Consider the following 26,147-nt stretch of genomic DNA (forward strand, 5'->3'; position numbering starts at 1 on the left):
AGTGTCACAGCAAGAGGTAGAGCGCAGGTAGAAAGTGAAAGCAACATGGCGGAGAAGCAGCCGAGACACGGTTCAGAAGTGGATCCTACCACAAAGGCAAGTGTTACTCTGTGTAAGGTGTGTGGCGACTGGCCAGTGTTACTCTGTGTACACCGTGTGTGGCGAGTATTACACTGTGTACATAGAAGTGCTGCCGGCTTATTAGTTGTAATAACGCATTATCCGCTGGGAGGCGACAGAAGTTACACACTATAGCTTTAAAATGTAACTGAAATGTTTTGTAACAAAAACAAAATTTAATTTTTTTTTTATATTTTTGTAGAAAATGTCCATTGAAAAAAAAATACAGTTCAAAAAAGGTATGATGGGGTTATGTTGGAATATGTTAATATAATCAGGCAATAAAATTTTCAGAAATGTAAAATATTTTTGTTAAAAAAAAAAAAAACACAAGAATGAGAAGTAAATCAGGCATATCATTCATCAGGTTATTTAATGACAAGGTTTTGTTTATTTTGTTGATAAAAGCAGTGAGCTAGCTGCAAAGAGCAATTTTCTCATTGGTTTACTTTGTTTCCTGTTTTAACCCAGCACCATGAGGTAAATCGGTGCAAGATATATCTCACGGTGTCGTACATTCATGGTGTGTGTTTGTAGTTCAGTCTGTGGCTCAAGGCCAGTTGCAGCACTTGCAGGAGTCCCAGTAGATAAGGCCGGGCTGGCAGCGGTGCAGGTAAGTGTTTCCATGGAAGCATTGGAAGTAGGTGGTCTGATCAGCTGGATTCACATACAGCCCATCGGGGCGGCCACGGCAGAAGTCTGCAATGGGGTCTCTGGTGGTGGTGGGGGCTGGGGTAGTGGTGGGCTTCGGGGGGAAGCCTGCAGGATCAGACATAGAGAAAGAAATATGAATGAACAGAGGTTAAATAGACATTTTCTGTCAAATGACTATAAATTGCACCACGACACAAACACAAACCTAACCTTTGTGTTAAAAATGTATCAAATTCACAAAGACAAGTTTAATTTTTCTCAGATTTCTGGGAACTCTATTGATTGAGCATCAGCATCACATCATCTGGGCAGAGATAGTTTGGCTGAGCTACAGTATTTACCCATTGACATCCTGAGGTGGTTGATGAGAGGATAATGTTCAGCTGAGCAGAAGTTTCCACCAAAGTCATCCATGTCCAGAGTCCACACATGAGCACCTCCCAGGTTGTTGGCAGTCATCCACTCGACCTACAGGATGACCACATCAGTCACAAAGATGATTAAACTGCAGGAGTTACAGCAGCTCTATCAGACAGACCTAGAGTGGAGAAGTAGAAGACCTTCTTTTCTTTGAGGGTCTGTTATAAATTCTTACAAACACTTCAGATCATAATGGCAAAGACTTTACAAAAACACCACATCACAGATAATATGAGCTGGAATTTGCCTAATGACATTATTATAACTGCAGGTAATAATGGAACTCTTGGTTACCTTAGAAGAATAGCTGCGCTGGTCATCATAGCCAACCCAGGAACTTCCGTAGGTTGCGTATGGAACCTTCTGTTCAGGGATCCACTGAGTGTTAGCACTGGGGAGGAAGTCACAGATCTGGTAACACAAACACAAACAGAGTTAGATCAGACAACACGGGGCTTAGGATGTTGAAAGTTAAGTTTACTATCTGGTGTAAATACTTCAAGGAGAAATCCGTCCTTATTACTTTTATAATTTTGGATCTGTTTAGTTCAGAGGTGTATTCTCTTCTTGATTGAATGTAGACTAACGCAAGCTGATGTCGAGTCATGTTGTTACAGTGGAGTTAGGTATATTAAAAAAAAGGGCATCAGTTCTTCATAATTTTAGGGGCAAAGAGGCAGAGATGAAGTAACCACATTACCTCTTGTGTTCTGAATTTAGACTTCTTTGATTACACATATGTGGCAATGAGGCTTACTGGAAGTGGCCCAGCAGTGGATGAGATTTTGTCTTTTTAACACCATAGACTGTATAAAAGAAGCAAATGTAGCCAGTTTAAAGTCACCCAATGGCTTGTGAACAACCCTTTTGAAGCCTTGAGTTTGGCATTTTGGCTGTCACCATCTTCATTTTTTGCAGCTAGAAGTGACCATATTTGGATGAGAGGGTGGAGCTTTGGAGAAGCGAGGGGTGGATCTGACTGACAACTCAAAGACACCAGCGTGGTAGCAAACTGACAATCTTAAGGTATCCGCTCCTTAAAGCATAACCTGCTTCATGATAAATTTCACCCTACATGGGGCCATAATTTACAAATGAACATCATGCTGCACTGAAGGACATTTCCACATTGGCTTCATTTTTTGACCTGGGGATAACCCCTTGATGCAGTGGCCATTATTGGGAAATATTTACCTTCGACACAAAGTCCACTGAACATTATAATAGTGTGCAGTACCTCATAGAAGGCCCAGAAGCCAGCAGTACGAGTGTAAGGTCCGGCATCTGCGGGGCCATTAGCTGGTGCTCCTAGGCCGGAAGCAGAACTAGTAAGGCGGTAGGTTCGTCCGTAGGTTGGGAAACCCAGCAGCAGCTTCTCAGCTGGTGCTTCCAGAGCCAGCCAATCGGATATAGAAGAGTTCTAACAAAAGAAAAAAATAACAGAGGTAAATACTACAGCATCAAACTCAATATGTTTGATATTAACACTGAATCAGATGTCACACTGTAATTTGAAAGGTTTGCCAGTAATGCCCATCCAAACTGTGGATAAACAGATAACTCTGCAGCTTTCAACTTATTCTTTAGGTTTATTGGTCTAGCAGCTGAAAAGGCAGACACTTTCCTCAGGAGTTGGTGGAGACCAAACCAGAGTAAAGATGGGAGTGATTATTGGACTTACATTCACACGCGGCAAAGAAACATGACTCTAAATGAATCCCCATGTCACGCAGGGTCTTTGGATACTTGATATCTATATTCAATACTATATCAAGGCTCATGGTCACATGTTGTTGTGAGTCCCTCTGCCCCCCCAGTGGTAAAAGAATCTGTTAATACAAGTTTAAATGGAAAAGGCTTTCTTAAAACCATTTAGCATATCAACTCTGACTGTTCTCATCAGTGAGAAAAAGTCTAACTTAAATACAGATTAATGTCAAAGATTGTGTGTAGTTTGTAGATGTTGGACTTTGTGTGCATCTTACGATATTATGATGAGCATGTGTGCCGGAGTCCATAGAGCTGCTGTACAGTGGGCTGTTGTGTCCAGTAATTGGCTCCCAGTGTCCATGGAAGTCATAGGTCATGACATTGATGAAGTCAAGGTGGCTGTTGATTTGAAAGGTTTTCTTTTTAGATCAGCCATAGAACTTTAATCATTGTTTGAAGAACAAAGTATAAAGTGCATATTAGCTTTAACAGTGAAGTTGAAATTCCTTCTGACGCTGGATAATAAGAGCTGGAGTAATGTAACAGAACTTCTGCTATGTAAGGGCACAAAGCAGAGTAGCAAGTAGGCGCTATTTTTTTCCCCCCAACATTACTATTTGGCATTGCTAGACTCATAGAGCCTAGCAATGCCAAATAGTGCAGTAGGCAGCGTAATTAAAGGGGTGGGTGCTATCAATTGTTTTGAAATATTGATGGACAAGTTTTTTTAGTTCTTTCATTCCTATCTTGTATAAATGCTTTTGTAATGTGTTTCATGATGACCCTAATGAAGGCTGAAACGCATTGGTCTTGCAATCAAGTTGTTCTAAATACTACAAGTGTTGCTGGAGTTTTGGCGCGTTTGGTTCACTTTTTTTATTGCCCTACTATATATACACACCTACTGTATGTGTATTAAGTGCACATAGAGAAATGTCTTGATAAAATAATCAAAAGGCATTGCAGAGATGAATTTTATGTGTGGGAATTTGCCTTTGTTTTTACACTTAGGAGCTTAGCTCAACTTAAATATTTTTATTCAACACTCCTTTTTGCACAGGCAGTGTATGATATTCCCGCAGTCTTGGTCTTAACTGGCGCCAAAGATTTTAAGTCTTTGGCACTTAAAATCCCAAGTCCACTCTGTCTAAGACCTAGATAATATCAAATAAAAATGCGGTTAATTCTGAGACGAGACCAAGACTTTCATAAAATGGCCTTGAGACCAAGACAGATCTGCAGTACCATCACTTCTCTGAGCATAAACATGGGCTAGAGTCCAGTGAAATGAAACTTACAGGGCAATCTTTTTAACCTCGTAGGCTCTGTCTATTGTCTGACGGAAACCAGCAACGTTGGCTGACAGCAGCAGTCGAGTCCTCCTGTTGTCCTTGGCATCATCGTCAAAGGCCTTGGCCAGCTCCTGTATGCATAATGACAAGCAGATCAGCTGGTGATAGAGCCAGCCAGTACACACTGTATGGGCAGTAACGTTATATTTCAGCATGTTTTTTTTTTTCAGTTATTACAATAAATAAATAAACACAAAACAAATGAAAAGAGCAAACAAGCGGACATAGATATAGATATAAATAGATATATTCAAATGAAGGTGCTCGCCTGACACATAGGCCAAAAAAGTTTCTCTCTCTCTTTTTTTTTTTTTTCATTTTTTTTTTTTTTTTGAGGCAATACTGCGAGCGGCCTATGGGAAAAATTGGAAGCAAGGCTGAGTGGCATTCCTTGGGGATTGGTAAGTGCACAGTGTAGTGTTTAATATTTCCTGTCATTATCATCTCACGTTGTTGGTTTGCTTTTGTAAACATCACAGGCACCTGCACAAACAGAATGCAGTTCTCAGTAACCATATTCGTGGTATTTCATATATACAGGGAATATGCACCATTTTAGTATGATTGCTTCATTTCCTCACCAACAAAATCTTATGCCTTTAGAATAATGTTATAAGTGCAAAAGTCTGACACTATTACACTAATGGCTTTTAGGCAGGTTAAAATGCACCACACCTATTGAATGGCAGATGGGGGATAAAACACTAGGATAAGGACCGTACGAACCATGACCAGCAGAGTGAATCTCTCCTTGTCCTGTGGTGGGCTGCCATTGTGTCCAGGATATTCCCAGGCCAAGTTCAGCCCATCAAAGTTATGGGTGCGTAGGTAGCTGATGGCTGACGTAATGAAGGCAGTACGACTCTCAGGCCTGGCAACCATGGAGATGAATCTGGTGGGATGTATAAAGAAAAATACTGCTACCTCTATTCTGTTGATACAGCGACAGGAGAGGTTGTCTGACTTCTAAATTGAAAGTGTGTCAGTGGCATTGAGAAGGTTATTAATTTTTGAACTTACGGGCTCACTCCATTGACTGTGCCTCCGACAGACAGCAGAGTCTTCAGTGCAGGATTACTAATAGCAGAGAGAGAGACAATCAAAATGTTAAATATAATCACGTCCGTCCACTGAATAGAGTTCACTCTGCTTAAAAAAAAATCTACAACCAAAGCAAAAGTGGACTTAGTAGAGAGCAGATCTCTACCAGGTGGCCCCCTGGGATGATCACGTGATCAAGTGTCCCAGAAGCTCACAAAAATACACACCTTGTCTATTTTTGAGGAAGGCAAGGTGCATTGTACAGAACAGAAGTTTTCCTGCTAACAGTCACTGTATGTGAAATATAGGCACAATTGATGGATTCAGTAGGATGAATGTATTTTAACTAAGTCACAACCATAATCTTTGATCTGTGTCATTTACGTAACAAATATTTATATTTGATAACTGGACATTTACTAGTATTAACTTTGTCTGTAGGCTACAGCACAACAAAGTAGGAAATACCAATAAATACAATTAAAGGAGACCAAGAAGAAGAAACCATTTAACTACATAGCCAGCATACTTCCTTATAGTAGAAGCAAAATTATTAAAGGTAGTGGTATGATGGCATGTGGGGGATGGAACATACTGAATTGCAGCCATGGCAGCCAAAACATGGCACAGCTGCACCTGGTGGAATTGGCCCTCTTGTCTTCCTTACAATCAAGATGGCAGCAAAGATGACAAAAAGTGGGATTTATTCATCTTGTATCGTGTCTAACTTTGGTGGATCCTAACATATTGGTTATAGAATTAATCTGCAGATTCTCCTTTCTGTGGATGTAAGATTTTTTTCAGCCATGACAAAGGCCAAAATGTGGCCTGCAACAGATGGTAAGGCTTGTGGTTACTAGCCAAGCTGTTCTCCAGAAAACTTGCAGCCACTAAAAGCTGGTTGAGAGGAGTGAGGAGTCAGTAGTCATTAATACACTGTGAATCACTGCAACCATAAGAGGTGCTTTAGTATACAGTCATACATGTTCATACATACAAAATATTAGGCTGCCTGGTCCAGTAGTTTGTGGGATTAGATTTGGATAGACAGATACAGACTGATACACGCGAACACACACCCAACCCACCTTTTTTTGTGTATTGTTATTGTGTAGTGTGAATTGTTCTTTTTTTCTTGTGAGTGTGCAAATAGTTTTGCTAGTTATACACTCTTCACCAAGTGGCTCACGTAGTCACCTTGTCTCTATGATTTCTTTCTTGTTGTATATTAACCTTGTGAAGCACTGTGTAACCTATGTCCACGAAAAGTGCTTTATAAATAAATTTTACTTACACACACACACGATCAAACCCATGATCAGTAACAATGTAATGTTAAAGTAAGGCTAAGATTTGTTATGAAAATGCATTTATAAGGTTGGAAATGTATAATTATTTTTATATAATTAACTAAAAATAATTTAAAATATAACATGAATGTGCAGTATGTCATATTTAACTTGACTCAGCACCTTTTCCTATTAGTGTGTACATTTAAGAGTTGGGAATTAAAAACAGGATTCCAGGCTGAAAGGGGATCTGGTCTAAAAAAAATTCCAAAATCCATTCCACCCAGACAAAAATACAGCTCTGGGTTTGGCACGAAAATAGATACTATAGATTTATTAACTCACGCATTCTTGAGGTTGCTGAGCCTGACAAACTGCTGCTCGTCATTCCATTCGATGGGGCTGATCTGGTTGAAGCTGTTGATGGTGGCCAGAGCGTAGATGACGTGTGTGCACAGGAAGGGGTCGATGTTGTCTGCGGTGAATTTGGCAGTGCCTGGCCTGTACTGGGCCCAATTGGTCATGTGGCACACCAGTTTACTGGATGAGGCTGAGAGGTGACAGTCAGATAGAAGCAATGAGAGTTAAAGTGCACCGGTGTTTGCTCTGAAACATATATCATATCACTGTGAGGACGAGTCAATGACTGTATGAAACTAATGCTTACCAATGTGCAAAATGAGCACAACGCCCAGAGCTGCAAAGATACCAGAGAAAACAGGAAGAGAGAAGATGTGAGACATTGCCATTTTAGACATGTGATGTATACATAATACATATGTGTCCAAGGAAGGAAAAACATTGAATGAAGAAGGAGTTGGTGTGCAAAACAACAAACTATAATAATATAAAGTTGCTGCAAGAAAAAATAAATATATAATTGTATAATTGTAATTCTAAACTTTATCTTTTTGTTCAATTTATTTGTTACAAATGGACAACCTAATTATGTTAGTTTACCCATTTCAGCAATTTGGTCCTTAGCATCATATGTGTATTAGATTTGAATGTAGAATATTGCTTAATTTCAGAGGTGGGAGTAAGTCACACGTGCAAGTCACAAGCAAGTCTCAAGTTACTGTGGTGAAAATCAAGCAAGTCAAGTTAAGTCATTGCTCAGTAGAAGCAAGTCATATTGAGTCTTATGAATTTCTAATGATCTGGTTGCACGTTAGCTAGAGAGCCAGTAAAACATTTCTTTTTTGTGGGTTATGTAGTGACAAAGTTGGGTGTTGTAGTGGTCGTGTCTAATTTTTGCACTTCACACCTTGCAAACTGCTGCTCTCTTTTTACTACCATTCTCAACAACACAATCCAACACAATCCTCTGCTGGTCTGCTGCATCCTAGTAGGTTGCCAGGTTTGCACGCATTGCACTAGAAGTCTGCGCAGATACGATGTTTAAAATAACAATTTGGCCAATAGCCAAAGGCGTTGTTCTTTTTGTTGTCGGTGTTGTTTTTATCAAATAATGTGCCTCCTCTCCCAAATATTAATGATTAAAGGTAAATTAAAAATCACTGGTACATCATTGCCTGCTTCTTAGTAAGATTAATGTCTTTCTTTACAAAGGTAAGCATATCTGCAGTCTATTTTTCTTCTACTTGTCTACTTGTCTTGTATGTGTACATACCTGGTATTACTGAACTTAAAAAACTGAAATGAGAGAATAGTATTTACCTGTGAGGAGTCTCGTCATTGTGCTCTCTGAAGATCCAACCAATTTCTGCTGCAGCAGGGAACCCCTTGATGATCATAGAACAATCACATGAGATGATAAAAAACAAAATTAGATATCAGGCAACTACTGCTGAAGCAATTTACATGTTAACCACTCATGGCAACTTTGCTCGTTTTTTTGATATTTTGATGAACATTTGGCACTATTCCTTAACATTTTATGCTAAACAATATAATCAATAATCAATATTATCAATAACATAATCCTTAAATAATGAATGAAATAATAAGATTTATAATGAAAATAATATATGTAGTAATCAAACAGGTAGCTACTTATAATTGCAGTACAATGTGACCCTTCTTCCCCCTTTTTAAATTGAATATTTCATGTTTGCAACTTGCAGCTAAATGCTAGTGGTACACGACACAAATCCAGACATGGCAATGATCTTGTTACCTTTCTTCAAGAGAAACAGACGCAGAATCTTGAGCTCAGTGGAGTTGGGTCAGATTTATATTTTACTCATTAATGACTAATAGCTGGTAGCAAAGTGCAGCTGATAAGGGCTCAGGGTGGTGGAGTCTGGCTGATGTGCATAATTACCCCACTTCCAGGTAAGACTGGGTGAAGTCATGTAAGACTTGCTGGGAAAGGAGATATCAGTTTAATTTCTACATTACAGCGACTGCAGTGATAAGTGTAATCAGTGTGCATTTGCAATCATTAGTAACTGGACACAATGATTGGTAATAATAATAATAATAATAATAATAATAATAATAAAGGTGGTAAATAAGTGATGAATATAGACATCCTTATTATACCTGGTACCTGAAATGGAGCTCACAGCTTCCTGCTGGGAATCAGGTTTTGTACCCTGCTTTCTTACACATGATTAGATGAGTTGATTGACATCAATGTCATCTTTGTGCATACGGTGCATGTGCATGTGGAAACTACTAGCTCTGTCAAAAATGAAACAAACAGACAAAAAAAAAAAAAAAAAAATCTCTCTACTCTGTTACATATTTCATAATGTATGGGGAATGATTCCCATGCCATTAGGGTACATGGGTACTTAGAGTTACCTATAAACCACCTGTACCAGCCTGGAATCAAGAGCTGCAGTTACACATGTTTCTGCAACTTAAGTCACTTTCATGCTGTCAAATGAAAAAAAAATTAACCTCAATGAATTTTAATCATCAAATTTTGTATTACATCTAAACAGATACACAAAATTGCATATAGTTTTGTAAAGATTTTAATCTGGAACATGTTTATTTTTTTATGTTTTTCATCACATCTTACAAAATATCCTTATTGTGCAACACATTCTCACTCCGACCTTGTCACATATGGATGTTTGGTTATGGACTTTCAACATTGAGATACGACATGCAAGGTACCCTGGGTGCATTGGTTGTTTATATTCTGGGATGCCGTGTCAACTTCTGCCTGTTACATGCATTGTCTGTTTTCGAAAATACACTTCTGTTTTCACAGGAAATGTACAGTTTGCATACAGTCTCCTTCAAAATAAACCCATTAGGTCAACACCAAAAACTGACGTCTCTTTTACTTCAACAACAAATGTGGGTATGTTTAGCCAACACACACACGGTTGAATTTGGGAAAAACAAAACAAGGTTTGGCTTTACAATCTCATGGGAAGTAAACTCTGGCCACCTCCCGTCCCACCCACCCTACATGGACACCTTAACTTTTGTTCTTGTCACGCTGCGTTTCCCCTTGATGCTGCTCAGTGCCCTTGAACTATACCGGCAACTGGCCACATATCATGCTGGTATGGAGCAACAGCTTTTTTCGTGGGTGTCTTTCACTGCACAAGCAGTGGCTTTCAACAACTTTGGAGCGAGACTGGGTTGTACTGCGATATCAAAATAACATTAATTTTATATACTTCCCTTAAATATGTTTTAGAAAAATTTACGACAGTTGAATTAATTTTCATCGAGCTTTCTAAACTATTGTAAATATTGATGCAAAAAGATAAAATAAATTATGGAATTTCACAGTTTTCTCTATGCAATTGGAAATTTTGACAGTAACCTTACATGTCAATTGTCATATTTTTAAAAGAATAAAATATATTGCTCTTATGACAGATATTCCCATTGTAATGTGAAAATCATCTCTTCTTAAGTGTTAATTTTGTTTTTTGTAAATAAGAATCATAATAATCAAAATAAAGCATTGCCACAGTAATGACATCTTGTCATGGTAAGGACACACTGTTAATGGTTATAATGTAACCTTAACAATAATCTGCAGTACATCATAACAATGATAGGCAAAAACAGAAGGTTTTACATGTATCAAAGACCAGGTCAAACTGATTTACATGTTTCAAAAATATTATGGTATCTTAAGTGGATGTGGCACAAACATTAATGCTAATACACTAACACAATCACTAACTGCATCTCGCCACAACATTACATTTGTATAACAAGTCTAACTATTTCTCATTTTAGCCTGAGGAGTAAACTCATTCCAACTTTGAGGCCTCTGCTACATTTTGGTACACCTTTGAAAGGATCTTCTCCTTGGGGTTGGTCAGTGACCTGCTACTCTTAACTCAGCTGTAACAACATAATGGGACAGTAAAACCCTTGGGGTTAAAAAAACTTGGGGTTGTAATTGTGACTCTGGTAGAGGTTTTTGGTTTGCGGTGAGTCAGAGTGCATCCTCAAGTGCACACAAGAAGTGGAATTACAAAAGCAGCTTGAAACCTTGTTGCCTAGAAACATAAGGTAAGGTAAGCTAATAAAGTGGCTACTGAGTATAACTCACCTTTAATTTGTCTTTACCGCAATACCTACAGTACAGCTGCTGCGGTAAGGACATGTCAAGGAAATGACATTTTTGCTGTTAGCTTTGAGTGTTAGCATCTTTTTATTCACAAATTTAACAGTAATATTAACTTATTCTTTGTATACAGGTCAAAATAAATTATTACTAAGTGTAACGGTAAGGATGCACAATAAATACTTTAGAAGAAAAGATGATCTTTACCTTGTTTTTCTTGAATGGGGGTCACCAAGTGTGAGTGGTCCACTCTATTGTGCATGTGCTCACTTGCTAGCATTTGTTTCCATGAAAACCAGAGCTGGTTGGCTCTGAATTTTTTTTTTACTATATTTATTCAGCATCGCAGTAAGAACTTAGATGTGTGGGACAAATGCATTTAGACCAAAAAAATGATAGATATGAACATTTAACAAAAAAAAACATTTTTTAATATGGTGTTAAGTAATATTTATTTGAAACAATTTCATTTAAAATAATGTCATATTGTAATTGAATTAGTAAATTTGACGTATCTCAACAGTGAGACCAAGGTTGTGGGAATCACAATATTTAGTAATTTTTTTTGTATCAAGGTGTGTAATACCATTGTGTATATATTTTTCAACTATCACATGACACATTTTAATATAAATCCAAAATTTCAGTGCTGGGACTTAAAAATGCCGGCAGTTGCAGAAACACCCTTACAGAGACAAATGTCTTCAACTTGACTGAAATGTAAAGTGTAACCCAGGTTATTTTCTTACAGATGTCCTCTAAACTCTTCACATGCAGACTGTCTTTTGGTAGTTTCTATAATTTACTGATGTGCCCTGATTATATAATTTCAGGCTGTTCTCATGCACTGTTGTACATTTACCTACAAAAAGTAATGCACCAAAATTCATACATATCCCACTTAGTCATGAGCCAGTAATTCATGTATAACCTACATATCTGGGAAGGCTGCGATCTCATGACCAAAGCGCTGACAGGGGTAAAATGAAAAAGGCCAGGTTGGGGTCATGGATGGGTCACAGAACACAGCACTTTCCCAAAGGGACTAGTCATCACATTTTTCTTTTCCTAAATTAAAGAAAGTAACTTTACTTGCCTAAACCCAATGTTCATAACTTTATGATAAGTACTTTAAGTCATTCATGGGGAACTAATTTGTAGAATTTCATATGAACCGCTGTATGAGGATACACTGCTCATTTACAGGCTACGGGCATGGTCATATATGAGTAAATGCAGGTGAGTGACAGTCATCGGCTGAGACGATATTTCTGCTGGATATGGGCTGTGCCAGGTGTGACGCATACGAAAAGCTATCTTGCTAGCTGATGTAAGCTAGCTTGCAAATAAATACCACAAAATATGATGTTATCGGTTTATTTTCCATTTTCCTATGTTTCATGCCTGTCTCCTGACTTAATGCCAGCCAGGCAACATCTCTCATATGGGGCAGTTTGTATTTTCATGTCCAAGATCATACAATATCAGCAGGTTACACAAAAAAATCAGTCAGTACGTTTACATGACATTAGAGAAAATTGATTTATTGTGTTAGTCCGACTAAAACCCAACTTCTATAATGCATGTAAACATGTCAGACTGACACAGCACTAAATGGAATTTGTCAAAGTTGGACTAACACACCCAGATAATGAGACTGGGAGTCGAATTACTCCTGCATATATACAATCAATTGGACCCAAACCAGCCTATGTGCTCTACCCATGCTCCACAGTTTTCAGAAGCCTGCGACAATATGGTGAAGTCTACATCCAGAGCTGTGCATTTTTGGATGGATGAAATGTACAGAGCTGTTAAGTCATCCACCATGGTACCAATTTGCCACTGGCTAACCATAGTTAACCTGTTTGTCAGTTGTTTGATCTGTGATGTAATAAGTCAAATGGAAAAAGGTCCAGTACTAACAAGCTGAAAGGGGGCATATCACCACCTATCGTAGTGGAGTCGGACATACTTTGGTTAATAAATCAATTGACCTCCCTTGTATACTGTGACAAGGACAGTAGCCCAATTAGGTAGCCTAGTCGAACTATTACGTAACTTGACTTAACTGTGCTAGTAAAGGACTTTGTGTCTCCTCCACACTTCTTTGCTATAGGTTGAGGCTGTGACTTTACCAGTCAAAGTTTATTGAAGTTGAACTCCACCCAATGCGAAGATGCAAATTTGCTTTGTCACCAGAAATCTAATTGATTAGACTGTCGGGCCAGTCTCTTTCGGTTGAAGCAGTTACATAGGACATTTTTATTCTGATTATTTGTGTAATAAGGGTCCATGTAAATGCAAATATAGTTTATAGTCTCTTCACTCAAAGAACCAAGGTTACTATGTGACCAGACAATCTCTTATGATACTCTCAAAGCAGAATGACAGTGTAAGAATATATGATTCATGTGTAAAGTTAATCAATAAATAGCACTGTGAATGTAGTAAATACACGTTACTCAAATACAATCCCAGGTGTTTATTTTAAATCATATTTACAGGTAGCACCCCTCCCACCCCTCCCTCACATTTCCATTCAATCACAATTTTGAAAAGGCCCTAAGGCAACATTATCCAGGGCAATCACCCAAGCCATATGAAACACAGACTCACTGTTACCACCTTGAGTGAGTGGTGAGACCAGTCAGTCCTCCAGAACATTCAGTGACTGGGCACCCAGACATGGTGAAATGACTTTATGGCTCTTCAATGAATACTAAAGGCATTGAGAAAAGACTTTGTACAGAGTAAAAACACAAAAGCAGGACATCATTCAACAGTTCTGGGAGCTTTTCCAACTTTTGGACTACAGCAGAGATGAAACGGCTGTGAGGCTCGTCAGTTCTGAGTAATAAACAGTGATGGTGATTTAAATCCAGGTTAAGACCAATTTTGTTTTTGAAGACTGACACCAAAAATTCAGCATTGTAACTTATAGCAAAGCCAGAAACTGTATTTAGACCAGAGCTGTGAAATCATTGTAGGAGGTGGACCATGCTGGACAAGAGCTGAGAAGTGTCAGCCCGTTATCAATATTGGTCTAACCTAAATTGAAACCATTACTTTTTACTAACCAAAGATCATGTAATCATGAATAATAATGACAGGTATAGGGTGTAAATGTTTTGACATTTGTGATATTCTGCTTTCCAGTGCTCAAAGAAAATGATACTTCCTAGTTTGCCTAATACAACTAAATTAATGTAAATTCAATGATACGAAAAGAGCAAAAAATATGAAATATGTGATTAAAAGTTGCATTTTCCTTAAAAAATAAAGCACATCAATCAGGTTGACTAATAAAATAAATAAGAATAAAATGTAATACTGAGGTACACATAAAAGTTCTGGTTGTCCAGACCATTAACTTAAGCTTGTGAGTTCATCTGGATCTCCTATCAAAAGGTCATGGGAAACTGATAACCTTCAAATTTAACTCACAAGTTTGTTCACATTTGGCATTTGAAAAACATTTATTAAGTCCATGCAGACCAGAAAACAAACTGGTGTATCTGTACCCTAAAGGGGCTCTATGCAGAATCCAGAGCATATGAGTTGTCTGAACACAGTTCTCAACATGGATGTGGCTGAGCCAGCAGCTAGCAGCTAACGGTGCTAACTTCATAAACAAAGTAAACAGTGCTGACAGAGCTATTGGTATTAACCAGGGGGAAACCTGAGGGTGGGCACTACGCTTTCACAAAGACAGCGGTAGCTGGCACATGAACACACTGCACTGATGTATTAAGAGCACTGGATACAGCACTGAAGGCGGGGCCCTGTTCATTCCTATAAAAGTTGGTGATCAGTGGCACATAAAGCCAAAACAGCTCAATTTTCAGGGTACAAAATTTCCATCATTCTTAATCATTGAGCCCATTGTGCAAGCGCTTCAGAGACTTATGCTAGCCAAGCAGCCCATTTTTGGTTTAGTCCTCTCCTAATCTGAATGAGGAGTTATCAGACAGAATGGATGAAATCCCAAAAGCAAAATAAGTTGTTTCGTGGGGGTTGTGATGCTCAAAAAAATGTATCCACAAGTGGTGTAGCGGAGGGTGTGCGTGGGTATACCTGCCTCTTTTTTTAAAGCTGTTTATAGTACACCTACCAGCCAGAAAACCACTGGATTATATTGGAGAATATACCCACTTCCTCTTAGGTAATCTAACATCTACCTAGTAGCACACCCACTCTATCAATTACCACTACACCACTACGCTGGTATCCATTTAAAGACGTCTCTTTCCTAATGTAAGTCAATAGGAAAAAGTCTTTTTGGGTCCAGTGGCATCACATGATGAACCTGGAAGTTGTAATTCCATGTTTGGCCACTTTGTAAAATTGGCTTCAAAGCCCAGCACTGTTCTTGGGGTCTTGGCACAGTGTAAAGCAATTGTGATGAGCTAGCCAGTGGGATACATATGTATTAATATGCATGTGCAGCCTGACCGGCTTACCCAAACAAACCATAGAGAAGCTCAGATTACAACACACACAGAGGGAGTGGGACTTCATTCTCTGCTCAGGACCCAATTACCCCCTTGTATCTTTACATAGCAAATAATAGTTTGCTGCTTTATTAATGCTCTGAATGTCACATACAGAACCTTTAAGGGTAAATCCTTTTACCCTTGTTTTTCTGTGATTCACCAGCTCCTAACACCTTGGCTTTTGACTATTATATGAAGAATTTGATCTGAAACTGGCTATTTCTAGAGCTTTCAACATCATGGTTTTCTTCAGGGGTGGAGTTTAAGAAAAACTATGAGAAATGTATGAAAGCTAGCAGGTGGATCTTAAGTTGATTTTGTAAAATGACTGTTTCCAGGATCAAGAATTAACTTTCATGCTGTACTTTGTTAACATTCGAGACAGACTGAGGTAATGGAAACACAAGTTATTGTACAACATAAAGTAAAAACTCCTTTAAAGTAGACTGGGCTGTTTTTTGTTGGCAGGTACAGAAAACCCAAACCCTGTATTCCAGTTGTTAGTGACTCTACGAGGACTATCTAAATCCAAAGCATGTTACCCTCTGAAGTTTTGAGCATTAAATTGCTGACAACAAACAGTTCAAACATTTCTGAGCAAATCAACAAAAAATAAGGCAGCAACAAAAGAGAAATTGTAAGCACTTGATGTTGATTTTTGACATGCTGACCAGACCTGACCTGGACAGGATAAAGAGTACTGCAAGACTGAGTGACAGACAGAACGCTGGAGGTCACATCCTTGCTGTGAATTGCAGTGAACTAGGCATGTTACATCAGAGCTGATAGACGCTGACAGGATTACAATGACAACGATATATGATACTGTTAACTGTACTCTCTGATAACTTTGGTGACCAACGCTTTCATCTGTAGCAGTGACTCATCCTTGCTGCCCCGGGCATTTTTATATCAACCCACCAGCAGAAAAACAGCTGAGATAAACCCAATAAACACTAAACAGAAGCATTTTTACATTGTTGTTGGAAATATTCAAACAATGCAGGCACAACAAATGTAAACAAATAATTAAATACATCCTCCATCCATCCAACTTATACCTCCCCCCAAATATGAGACCTACAAAATAGAAAATGTAAACATTCATTTGGACCAGTGACATATTTCTGCAGCTTGCTATAATTACAGCCAAGACAAAAACACAAACAAGCATACAGACATGAGCAGGAGCTGAAAATCAACAATAAAAAGTTCTTCAGTGCTTCAATGAGTGACTCTTTGTCTGTGTTCACTCTGAGAGCGACAAGACCAGCAAGTCAAGTTCAGTTGGGTAGATGTATGTTTGTAGATAAATCTGAACGTTGTGTCAGTGATATTTGGGTTACTGAGATGATTAACAAAGAAAATGAATTATTAGATGAAACTTTACAACTGTTTTGGATTTGAATCCATGTCATATGATCTCAAACACAAACAGAAATCTATGAAGTTGGGAAACTTTGTCTGTATACATTTTGTTATGACCCTTGGCGGCCTTTTCTGTAGGGAGAGGTCAAAATGACACAGAATTCTCTTTGATGATGTCTTTTCAGTCTGCAATAAACACCAGCTGCATCACATCACATCATTTGAAGTCAACTACTGCCTACTGCCCACAATGGACATGTTGTAAATACAGAGGTAAGGGACAAGGTGCAGTTTACAGAAACTACCAATGCAGGGAGCAAAACTGATGCTGCTTTTCAGGACAGTTTTGGGAAACAGAGCAATGTTCTACCCTGACATGATGGTATGTGTCCACCTGAAACAACGTGCACCAAGGCAACACTGATGCCCATGTCCACTGAAGCATTTCTTCAGCATATCTTTTAAATTCTTTGCAATAGGAGCGTCGCAGATTTACGCTGCACTACAGACACTGCAATACAAATGCAGTGTGACGAGGTGCTGGGTGTGAATTCTGCACTGAGAACAGCCTGTTGGGCGTTTTGTTTTCTCTGAGTGCCAAGAGTTGATGCGCTTATCACTGTTACTTCTGTCGTTCAGTCACAGTGGAGGAGGGAAAAATACTGCGAAGACATACCAACACATCTTACATGTACAAGTGCTCAACAACAACAATGGAGGAAAACTCTGTTAATATACTGTATATACAGTATATTATGTGTCCTCTCATAAACCCACACAGACTGGCGGATCCCTCCTCTCTCCCTGCATGCTTCAGCCTTCCCTTCATCCAAAGTAAGAACTCCCACAGATACTCAGTATCATAGCCATCAGTCACACCCAAAGCATCTCAGCTGAAAAACATTGTGCCTCCAAAGCGCTCTTAAACGCTCCCAGCTGGGCGTTTCCTGAGGAGCGCTTGGTGTTTTTGGCTTAACATATGGAAATAGGTAGATTCATTTTAAACGCTGTAAACATCACTGCCCACATACTTCCATGAGTCCTTTCTGTTGGCATAGATACATCCACTAGATAGCACTAGAGGGTGGACTCAGAAGTTTCTGACAACAACAAACATGACAACAGTGAAGGAGGTTGTACTAATGTGTCGCTGAGGCAGCATTGTAGATGGCAGTGGTCTGTGAGGCCATTAAATGCATGGCAACATGTGGACAGACAATTCTTTTCACCATAATACAGATTCGTTCTGTTTAAAACTGCCCTTGTCAATTCCTATGGTCGTGTCTCATTTAAACTACACTGCCCCCATGGTTTCCAATGGTACTGCTCCGTGTCGTCTGTATCTGTAAGCTTTCAAAAATTCACTCACAAATACGGACAATATGAATGCAGCGTAGGAACAGATGGCTCCATCTGTGTCTATATATAAATTACTTAAGCATAAATAGCCCTTTCATGGAAATGTAATGTTGACATGTTTTGATGCGTGTCCAGTGTGGGTTGCCTTGAGCTTTTTCTAGACAGCTGTGTTACAGTAATTCAGCAGAATGACATAAAAAATTCCTCAGTCAAACAGCATCAAGAAATGAATAATATATCAACTAAATATGTTTTTAGGTACTGAATAAAGACTAGTTGGAGATCTCCTTTACCTTTGTCACTGATAACTGATGATCTTTTTCACTGATGACAGCTTGTTTATACAAGGTATATTATGCAGGATTTTCCTAAAAAAATAATACATAATACAGAAGTAATCCCTCTCATCATCACATGACTTATTATCATCATTGAGTCCAAGGGAACGTTTGTGCCAAATCTGAAGAAATTCCCTTGAGGCAGTCTTGAGATATTGTGTTTACAAGGATGGTACAGACAGGAGGACACACAGCTCAAACTACACATCAATAATTTGTTTTCTCAAACATGGTTTCTGTCATTTTATTTTATACCACGTTGCTGTCGTTTTCAAGTGTTCCTTGTTTCTGATAGAGTTGGTTATACTAGTTATTTGATGCTATAAAAAGAGTGTTTGACATCATGATTGACAGCTGTGTGTGCTAATCGATGTGCCTACGATCAAAGGCACTGCTTGCGATTGGTCGGATGGGTGTATGGGCGGGAACTCGATACCACAGAGATCACTACTGCACAGACTCTGGCTTCAAATGATGTCACCGGTGCAAGATGGCAGTGGCTGTATCCAAGATGTTTTGGCTTTATTTTTGTACGGTAGAAGCAGCGACGCATCGTCTATTTTTATGTACAGTCTGTGCTGTTGACTTAGTTGATAGTAGTGCTTGGTGTCAACATGGTGTCAATTTGGTAAGATGTATACAATACTTAGTGGCTACAGTATGTTTGTGCAGCCATCTGAATTTAATTTCAAAAGTTTTCCAAGACAAATAATTGTTCTCCGGACAATCTAGTGACTTCATAGGGTAATCATATCATAGGGTTTTTAAAAGCTGCATTATGAAATTCCAGGTTTTTCAAAATGTGGAGAAAAGTGACCATAAAATTCTGACAGTACATACCAAGCAGTGAAAAATGCATGAAGAGCTATTTTGACACCACCCACTGCCGGTCAGAACACAGAGACTTGTGGAGTTGCTCTCAGAGTGAACAGGCAGACACCCATCACATATCAGACTGTACTGTATGTACACAAGTTATACACATCATTGATTCTATGAATAATATACACCTGAAGTCTGTGTCTCGCCAGCTACACTTTGGAAGGACACACGTATGAGACGTGTCAGCCACAGATGTGATGGTCCCCATAAGGCATGGTTTTACTGACACCCGTACACAAATACACACCCAGACAGGGCTGCCCTGCTCCCCCAACCCCTCCAACCCAGCCAGACTTTTTGTTAAAAAAGACCCTCTCCGTTGTTATTGTTTAAAAAAACATGAAAACTAAAACCCCTCCTTCCTCCCCCACCCGTCCAATCCCTGCAGTGCTACAACCTTCCCCATCCACTGGAACCCACAATGACCCAAAACACAGGCCGAGACACAGGACAGCTTTAGTTTCAAGCCATTAAAAGCAAAAAGTCCACAAATTGGCAGAGATCACAGGCCTGATGATTGCACGAGGAGAACCAAGCCAATGAGGAGGTGGAGAGTAGGGCTGCAGAGTGTGGAGGAGGCCTCGTTCTGCACCATCATTCCAGTGCCTGTGTGAGAGAGTGAGACAGTATGTAAGGACACAATTTAACAAGATGCAGAGTTGCTCAATGTGAGTGGCAGTCCTACTGAGGCCCTAGCCAAGCCAGCAAATGTTTCCTTCAAACAGCTGTATTTATTCAAGTTTCTTGCCAAAAGCTTCATTTTACAAGATTACAATGAACACCTCATGGGATGTTATAATTTACCTTCCTTCAATACTAATTTTTTACTAAATAGAGCTTGAACGCTTCACAATGTAAATCAATGCAATCTCCGTGAACTGTTGGTTGTGGCCACTAGCTGCTTAGAGGTAACAATGACGATCTCTCCTGCTGATTTCATGTTCTTTCCCTCCACATCCACTCTTTCAGTAGTGTAGTGATAGATTTTGTTGTTTTGACATGATTACAATACAGTGTGTTCCTGGTTTCACATGACGTCAGATAACTGTCCCATCTCTCCCAGAGAGAAAGGTAAAGTAAGCTGGGGAGGGGGGCCGGGGGGGCAGCAGGAACCCAGAAAAAAAGGCCTGTCTATTATTTAGTTGGCTTTACTATGTAGTTATGTTGTTGTGGCCTTATGCAATATGTCAGAATAATTGCAGTCATAGCATTAGTGAAAAAATTGAAGAAGATAAACATTGATTTTTTTGTTCTGTAGTTGTGGTGCCCCCATGGATGCAGTGCCTCTAGCAATCGTCTATACTGTGATTGGGGATGGGAGGGTTTGTCGTCTTGCTGCCATCCAGATGTCCCTCGATCACAAAATATCTCCCTCTGGTGTCACAGCACCAAAGACTTCTGTTAAATCTTAATCAACATGAATCATATTCCGTATCTCTACTTCATTCCTCCGTCTCTCTTGAGTGAATCAGGGCTGGGTATTGAACCTCAGTATGTTTGGTGCCTACTTATGTGTAGTCGTAGCACCACGTTAGCAAAAACTGCCACGTAGCCAAAGTCAGCATAAAATGTTTGGTTAGGTAGTTCCACATTTAATCAGAATTTTGCCAGTTTTGAACAGTTTAACTGAGGTTCAGGGTTAAGGTTGTTGCAAACCTGCTTTTGTCTGGAAAACACTTGAAACCTTAGTTAAATTAAAAATAAATAAATTAAAAAAAGGGTCTCTGTAAGAAGCTGTTAATATGTCTATGACTAAGTAAGCATAATTTGGTCCTTTTGAACTTTCCTTTATAACCAACGGACCTTAAATCACTCACCACAGAAAACTCTCACTGTTCCTTATTTGTTTGAGATACTGCTGACATGTTTATGATCAGCATTATCGATATCCTAATGTTACTATCTCTAAGATAACATGGCCTTGGATGAATAATAGGCTTCAGTCTTACTTTAGAGCACTGCCCGTAACCAATTACAAAATGTCATATTTCATGTAATCCTATTGTGAAGTCATAACTACACCTATAAATATTTCAACTTATCACCTAAAAAAAACTTAACATAATCATATCAGACTTTTGCAATCCGGTGCACAGATTTAACAGACTGAAGATAATGTCATTCTTGTTCTTTTGTTCATTAAAGTGCACCCAGGGCTCACGTGGTAGAAAACGATGATGTGGAAATCTGTCTGAACTGATGGTAAAGCTGTACATGCAGATTGCCAGACAGTGCACTTTTGACCCCTCCTTTACATATTTTTCTGTTTCTGTTTCATTAATGTTGTTGTAAGCTACTGTCATTACCGTTTGTCCTGCATCTCTCTCTGTCTCTGTCTCTGTCTCATTGTGTCATACGGATTACTGTTAATTTATTATGCTGATCTGTTCTGTATGACATCTTTTGCACGTCTGTCCGTCCTGGAAGAGGGATCCCTCCTCAGTTGCTCTTCCTGAGGTTTCTACCCTTTTTTCCCTTTTTTTTTGGGGGAGTTTTTCCTTATCCGCTGCAAGGGTCCTAAGGACAGAGGGATGTTGACCATCAATCACAATGAAGCTAATGGGCTGCAGATAGTCATTATTTTATGATCACAGTACCGTCAGACAAGTAAAATACAGGTTAATGTGGGGACCAGTGTTGTTCAAGAGATTAGTTACAATACTGTCTCCAAAAAGTTGCTGAAATACTTCTACAATCACTTGTAGAAGTATTTATGAGGGAGAATAACTTCTGGGCTACTTTTAAATATCTGCTCCAATTCTCTTATTAATGCACACTTTATTATTTAAGTGTTGATGTGGAACAGAGTTGGACAATACAACTGTCAAATTTTATCTATGATTGGACCCATTATCACTAAGCAGTGAAAAAATTAATCACGTTATATGTTTGACTGTGCGGCCTGAGCTGTCTGGATGGAGTGGCTCCTCTGGGTCAGTCTTGTGCGATTAACTTTGTAGAAGGGTGTTGTTTTGCTTCATAAGATCAGAATTAGTACTCTTTGATGTGGATAAAGCGCTCACACCTCCACAAAGACCACAATGGACCACAATATTTTTGTCCTTGATCCCAAAGAGGGAGAAATACTCTTCATATTTCCTGGACAGCAAGCTCAAATGGTCCAAACTGTTAGCCATTGTGTGCAGTGACAGTCTGATGCTGATGACTTAAATAATGTCATTCATTGGGCTGCTGTAAGATCAGGCGACATTAGATCATAACCCTGACAGAATCTGTCTGCTATGATCAAGACAAAACTAACAAGTAAGTAATTAAGTCTATTTAAACTTCAGTAACTGTAATATTGTTATTTAATGTAAAAAAGTATTTAGTTACATTTCTAGTTAGTAGGAATTACAGTAATTAATTATTACAGCATTAACACTGGTGGGGTCCACCTATGGTAGGAAAAAAATACTGATGTGGTTCACCGCTTTATTTTCATAGGTGTTCAGCAGAGTCCTGCACTGGGTCAAAAACTGCTGATTTGCAGGTTTTTTTAAAAAAAACATTTTTTCCTGGGTTCAGATCTGGGTGGAAAAAATAACGTGGGTCGGATCGCGGGTTTTAGATAAACACATCAGTCATTAGTTTGGTAAACTACAGATGACTATCTTGGTCATTATTTACTCTCTGAGGATCGCCTCCACTATTTCGCAACGGTCATTGGTTCAGCTGTTTACACGCGTTTCACCATCTAATAACACAATTTGTGATTGGATGACAGAATCAACATGGCTGCCACCGTCTAACAAGCGCCGCTTCCAAAACAGTAAATAATTATTTAGGTATTTGAGAGATAAGTGGATAAAACGTACAACTATCACTTTATAATGTTTCTGAAGTGTTTCCCTGATGGATTACTTCTCTCCTCGATGGATTCTAAAAACACGTGACGGCTCGTAACTGCTGAACGTCGCTCTGGACAGAAAGTAAGTCTATTATTACATATGTAAAGTTCCTTTACATAGATTAAAAGTTTAAAAGCATTAAACGTAACAAATGAGTTCTTTTACACTCGTATGGGAGAAGAACACAGAGGGTTGATGATGGAGCTGGGGCCTGTATCACGAAGCAGGATTAATGTCTTAGCGAGGTAACTTCAGGGTTAACTCTGGGTTTTCGGTCTCACGAAGCCGGTTCAGTTTTTATCGGGGTAGATCACCATGGTAACTTACTCTGAACGGCTATCCTGCTCCGGAGCAGGGTAAGTTCAGGGTTGAATCTGATCCTATAAAAAGCACCACCCACTGGCCAATCAGCTGTTCGGAAAAAAATGACTCCGCTGACAGACATGCAGCCCAGTCATGACAGGAAGTTTAATTCATTTGATTGATTTTGATTTTAAAGTTTATTTTGAACATTAAAAAAGAAAAGAAAGCAACAACAACAGACAATGAAAAGATTGTTCAAAAAGGAGTGGAAAGAAGTCAAAATTTCATCCCACCCCTTCATAAGAAAGAAACTGATCATTTGCGGACACTTAATATATTAGTGCCAACATTTTGTTTTGTTGGAGGAAATGATCCCTGTTAAAGATAATGGGCCTAATTGACAGCTTTGCTGCTGGAAATGTGGAAAGTAGCCTATCATGTCTACACTTCATGGTGTTTGAGGGATTTTCCTTTTTGTTTTTTAAAGAGGGAGACTCGGTATATTTTTGCGCAGCTGTTAATTTCTAACACAGCTCAATATCAGGATGATTTTATTCAGACTATCAATTTGGTGTTGATATGATTTAATTGTGGTGTCAGCTTTAAGCTTTATTGTAGCATATATAACGTTATGACAAAGAAGACCAATTTATCAGACGCAATGATGTTAGACGATAATTGTAATACACGCAATTCATCTGTGCAGCATTGATTTCATGGGATTCAAGGGTGTGATCAGTGTCAGATGTACAGGTACAGGTACTGTAGCTACTTCAACCAGTGATGAGTAATTTAACCTACACATCATTTTATTTGCTACCTTGTTTTGTCTTGATTTTTCCCTCTCTCCTCCTCTCTTTCTTCTTTCCTTACTCGTTTCTTTTTTTCTTCTCTATTATGTGATTTCATTGATGTTTTGACAGGGGAATTTCTTTGATAAGCTTTTAGTGGCTTCTAACCTCTCCGGTACTTTTCTTTTTTTAATCTTGTAAATTTTATACTGTCTGTTTTTAACATTATGTGCAAATAAACTAATCTAAACTAAAAAAAACATTATTCATCCCGTTATGCGTTGCCACGCATGTTTCCTCCTCCTGCAGCTGCCACGGTGTTGGCCTTTTCTGTAATGTTGCTTTTCTCCTCCTCATATTTTAGTAGAATTAATCTCTGATCCTCAGGAGAAATACTAGGGATGCACCGAATATTCGGTAACCGAATATATTCGGCCGAATATTGCAAAAAAACACACATTCGGTATTCGGTGGAATAAGTTAAAAGCAAGGCCGAATAATAGCGGCATATTTTGATAATGCGAACAAACGGCGTGCCGTGACGGGCGGAATAAAATGTCGGCAGTGTGGCAATCCGTCCATCACGGCACTCGCATTTGCGACTAAAAATAGTTTTGAGCGAGCAAAATAGGCTTAAATCATTCAGCACGCTGTGCGAGCAGCCTACAGATTTCAACCACCAGCAGAAACGAAAGGCGAATCCCACCGATTGTGGGTTGAACGGGGGTCACAGACACAGACAGTAATGTATTCCTGTCAAATACGGTGGCCATTGGCTTACCGGCGACGGAGAAGTCGGCTCCAATAATATCCTCTTCTTGGTGTCATGACTGCCCAGAAGTACCTGAACAGCTGAGCCAGCCGAACACAGTTATGTGACGTGTCAGAGGAGAAACGAGCCGTTCACGGCCCACAAACCTCACTGCACTTTAGGGACTGTTCTTTACTTATGAAGGGGAGGAGGGTGGCTGGTTGATTTTTATTTTATTTATTTATTTTATTTTGATCCCCCCATGTTCATCACTGATTGATGCTGTTTTTGAAGTATGAATAAGTCAATAAGTAATTTATTCCATTGAAATATCATTGATGTATTATAGAAAAGTGATTATCTTTTTATAAATGACAAAAGGCACATCTGCCTCATTTTCGCTGTGGTATCATGATACTACTCAGAACCATGATATTTTCATTGGTATCGCACAGTGGGTCCCAATTTTGGTACTGTGACAACACTAATCTGGAGGGGGTTCATCTGCAAAAACTAATGAAAAACTAAACAATGATATTCGGTACATACGGCGCTCTATGAGGACGCTCAGTGACGCTCAGTGACGCTGCGCTTCTCTCATGATTGTGATTTGTCCACTGCGTGCGCGTTCACAGCTCTTGATAAAGCAAACCTGGGTTGAGTTACCGAGTTGATATCCAGCGTCGTGATACCGATTATCCTGATTGCCATTGTTAGGGTTAGTCAACCCAGGATAGGTCTGGGTAACCCAAGAAAGGTTGATCTCACTTCGTGATACAGGCCCCTGAAGTCAGGTTTTTATTGTGAGAGCTGCTTCATTCAGGTCGTTGTTTACTTACTGGCACCTTAACTGTGGCGATATGCTGTTCAATATTCAGCCAATATGACCCAACATGATTACTTTAA

At 39.1% G+C, this 26,147-nt stretch overlaps 2 protein-coding genes across 2 annotated transcripts in view; both read right to left on the reverse strand.

Moving 5' to 3' along the window:
- Positions 1-474: 474 nt before the first annotated feature.
- chia.1 (chitinase, acidic.1) lies at positions 475-8,789 on the reverse strand. The gene is made up of 12 exons (XM_033625778.2): positions 8,727-8,789; positions 8,267-8,331; positions 7,254-7,283; positions 6,932-7,136; positions 5,277-5,333; positions 4,983-5,148; positions 4,203-4,327; positions 3,180-3,303; positions 2,432-2,614; positions 1,489-1,605; positions 1,116-1,242; positions 475-879 (listed from the first exon to the last, which is right to left on the reverse strand). Exons 2-12 carry the CDS (start codon positions 8,283-8,285, stop codon positions 671-673), a joined length of 1,362 nt encoding a protein of 453 aa, XP_033481669.1. The 5' UTR covers positions 8,286-8,331; positions 8,727-8,789; the 3' UTR covers positions 475-670.
- Positions 8,790-14,231: 5,442 nt separating this feature from the next.
- Positions 14,232-26,147, reverse strand: part of cntn2 (contactin 2) — a 118,941-nt gene continuing 107,025 nt past the window's right edge. Inside the window, exon 23 of the mRNA XM_033626682.2 lies at positions 14,232-20,151. Coding sequence (XP_033482573.1) covers positions 20,048-20,151 — 104 coding nt within the window. The 3' untranslated portion in view covers positions 14,232-20,047. The remainder of the gene's footprint in view (positions 20,152-26,147) is intronic.

The sequence above is a fragment of the Epinephelus lanceolatus genome, chromosome 1, assembly GCF_041903045.1.
Source record: "Epinephelus lanceolatus isolate andai-2023 chromosome 1, ASM4190304v1, whole genome shotgun sequence".
NCBI classification, from domain to species: domain Eukaryota; kingdom Metazoa; phylum Chordata; class Actinopteri; order Perciformes; family Serranidae; genus Epinephelus; species Epinephelus lanceolatus.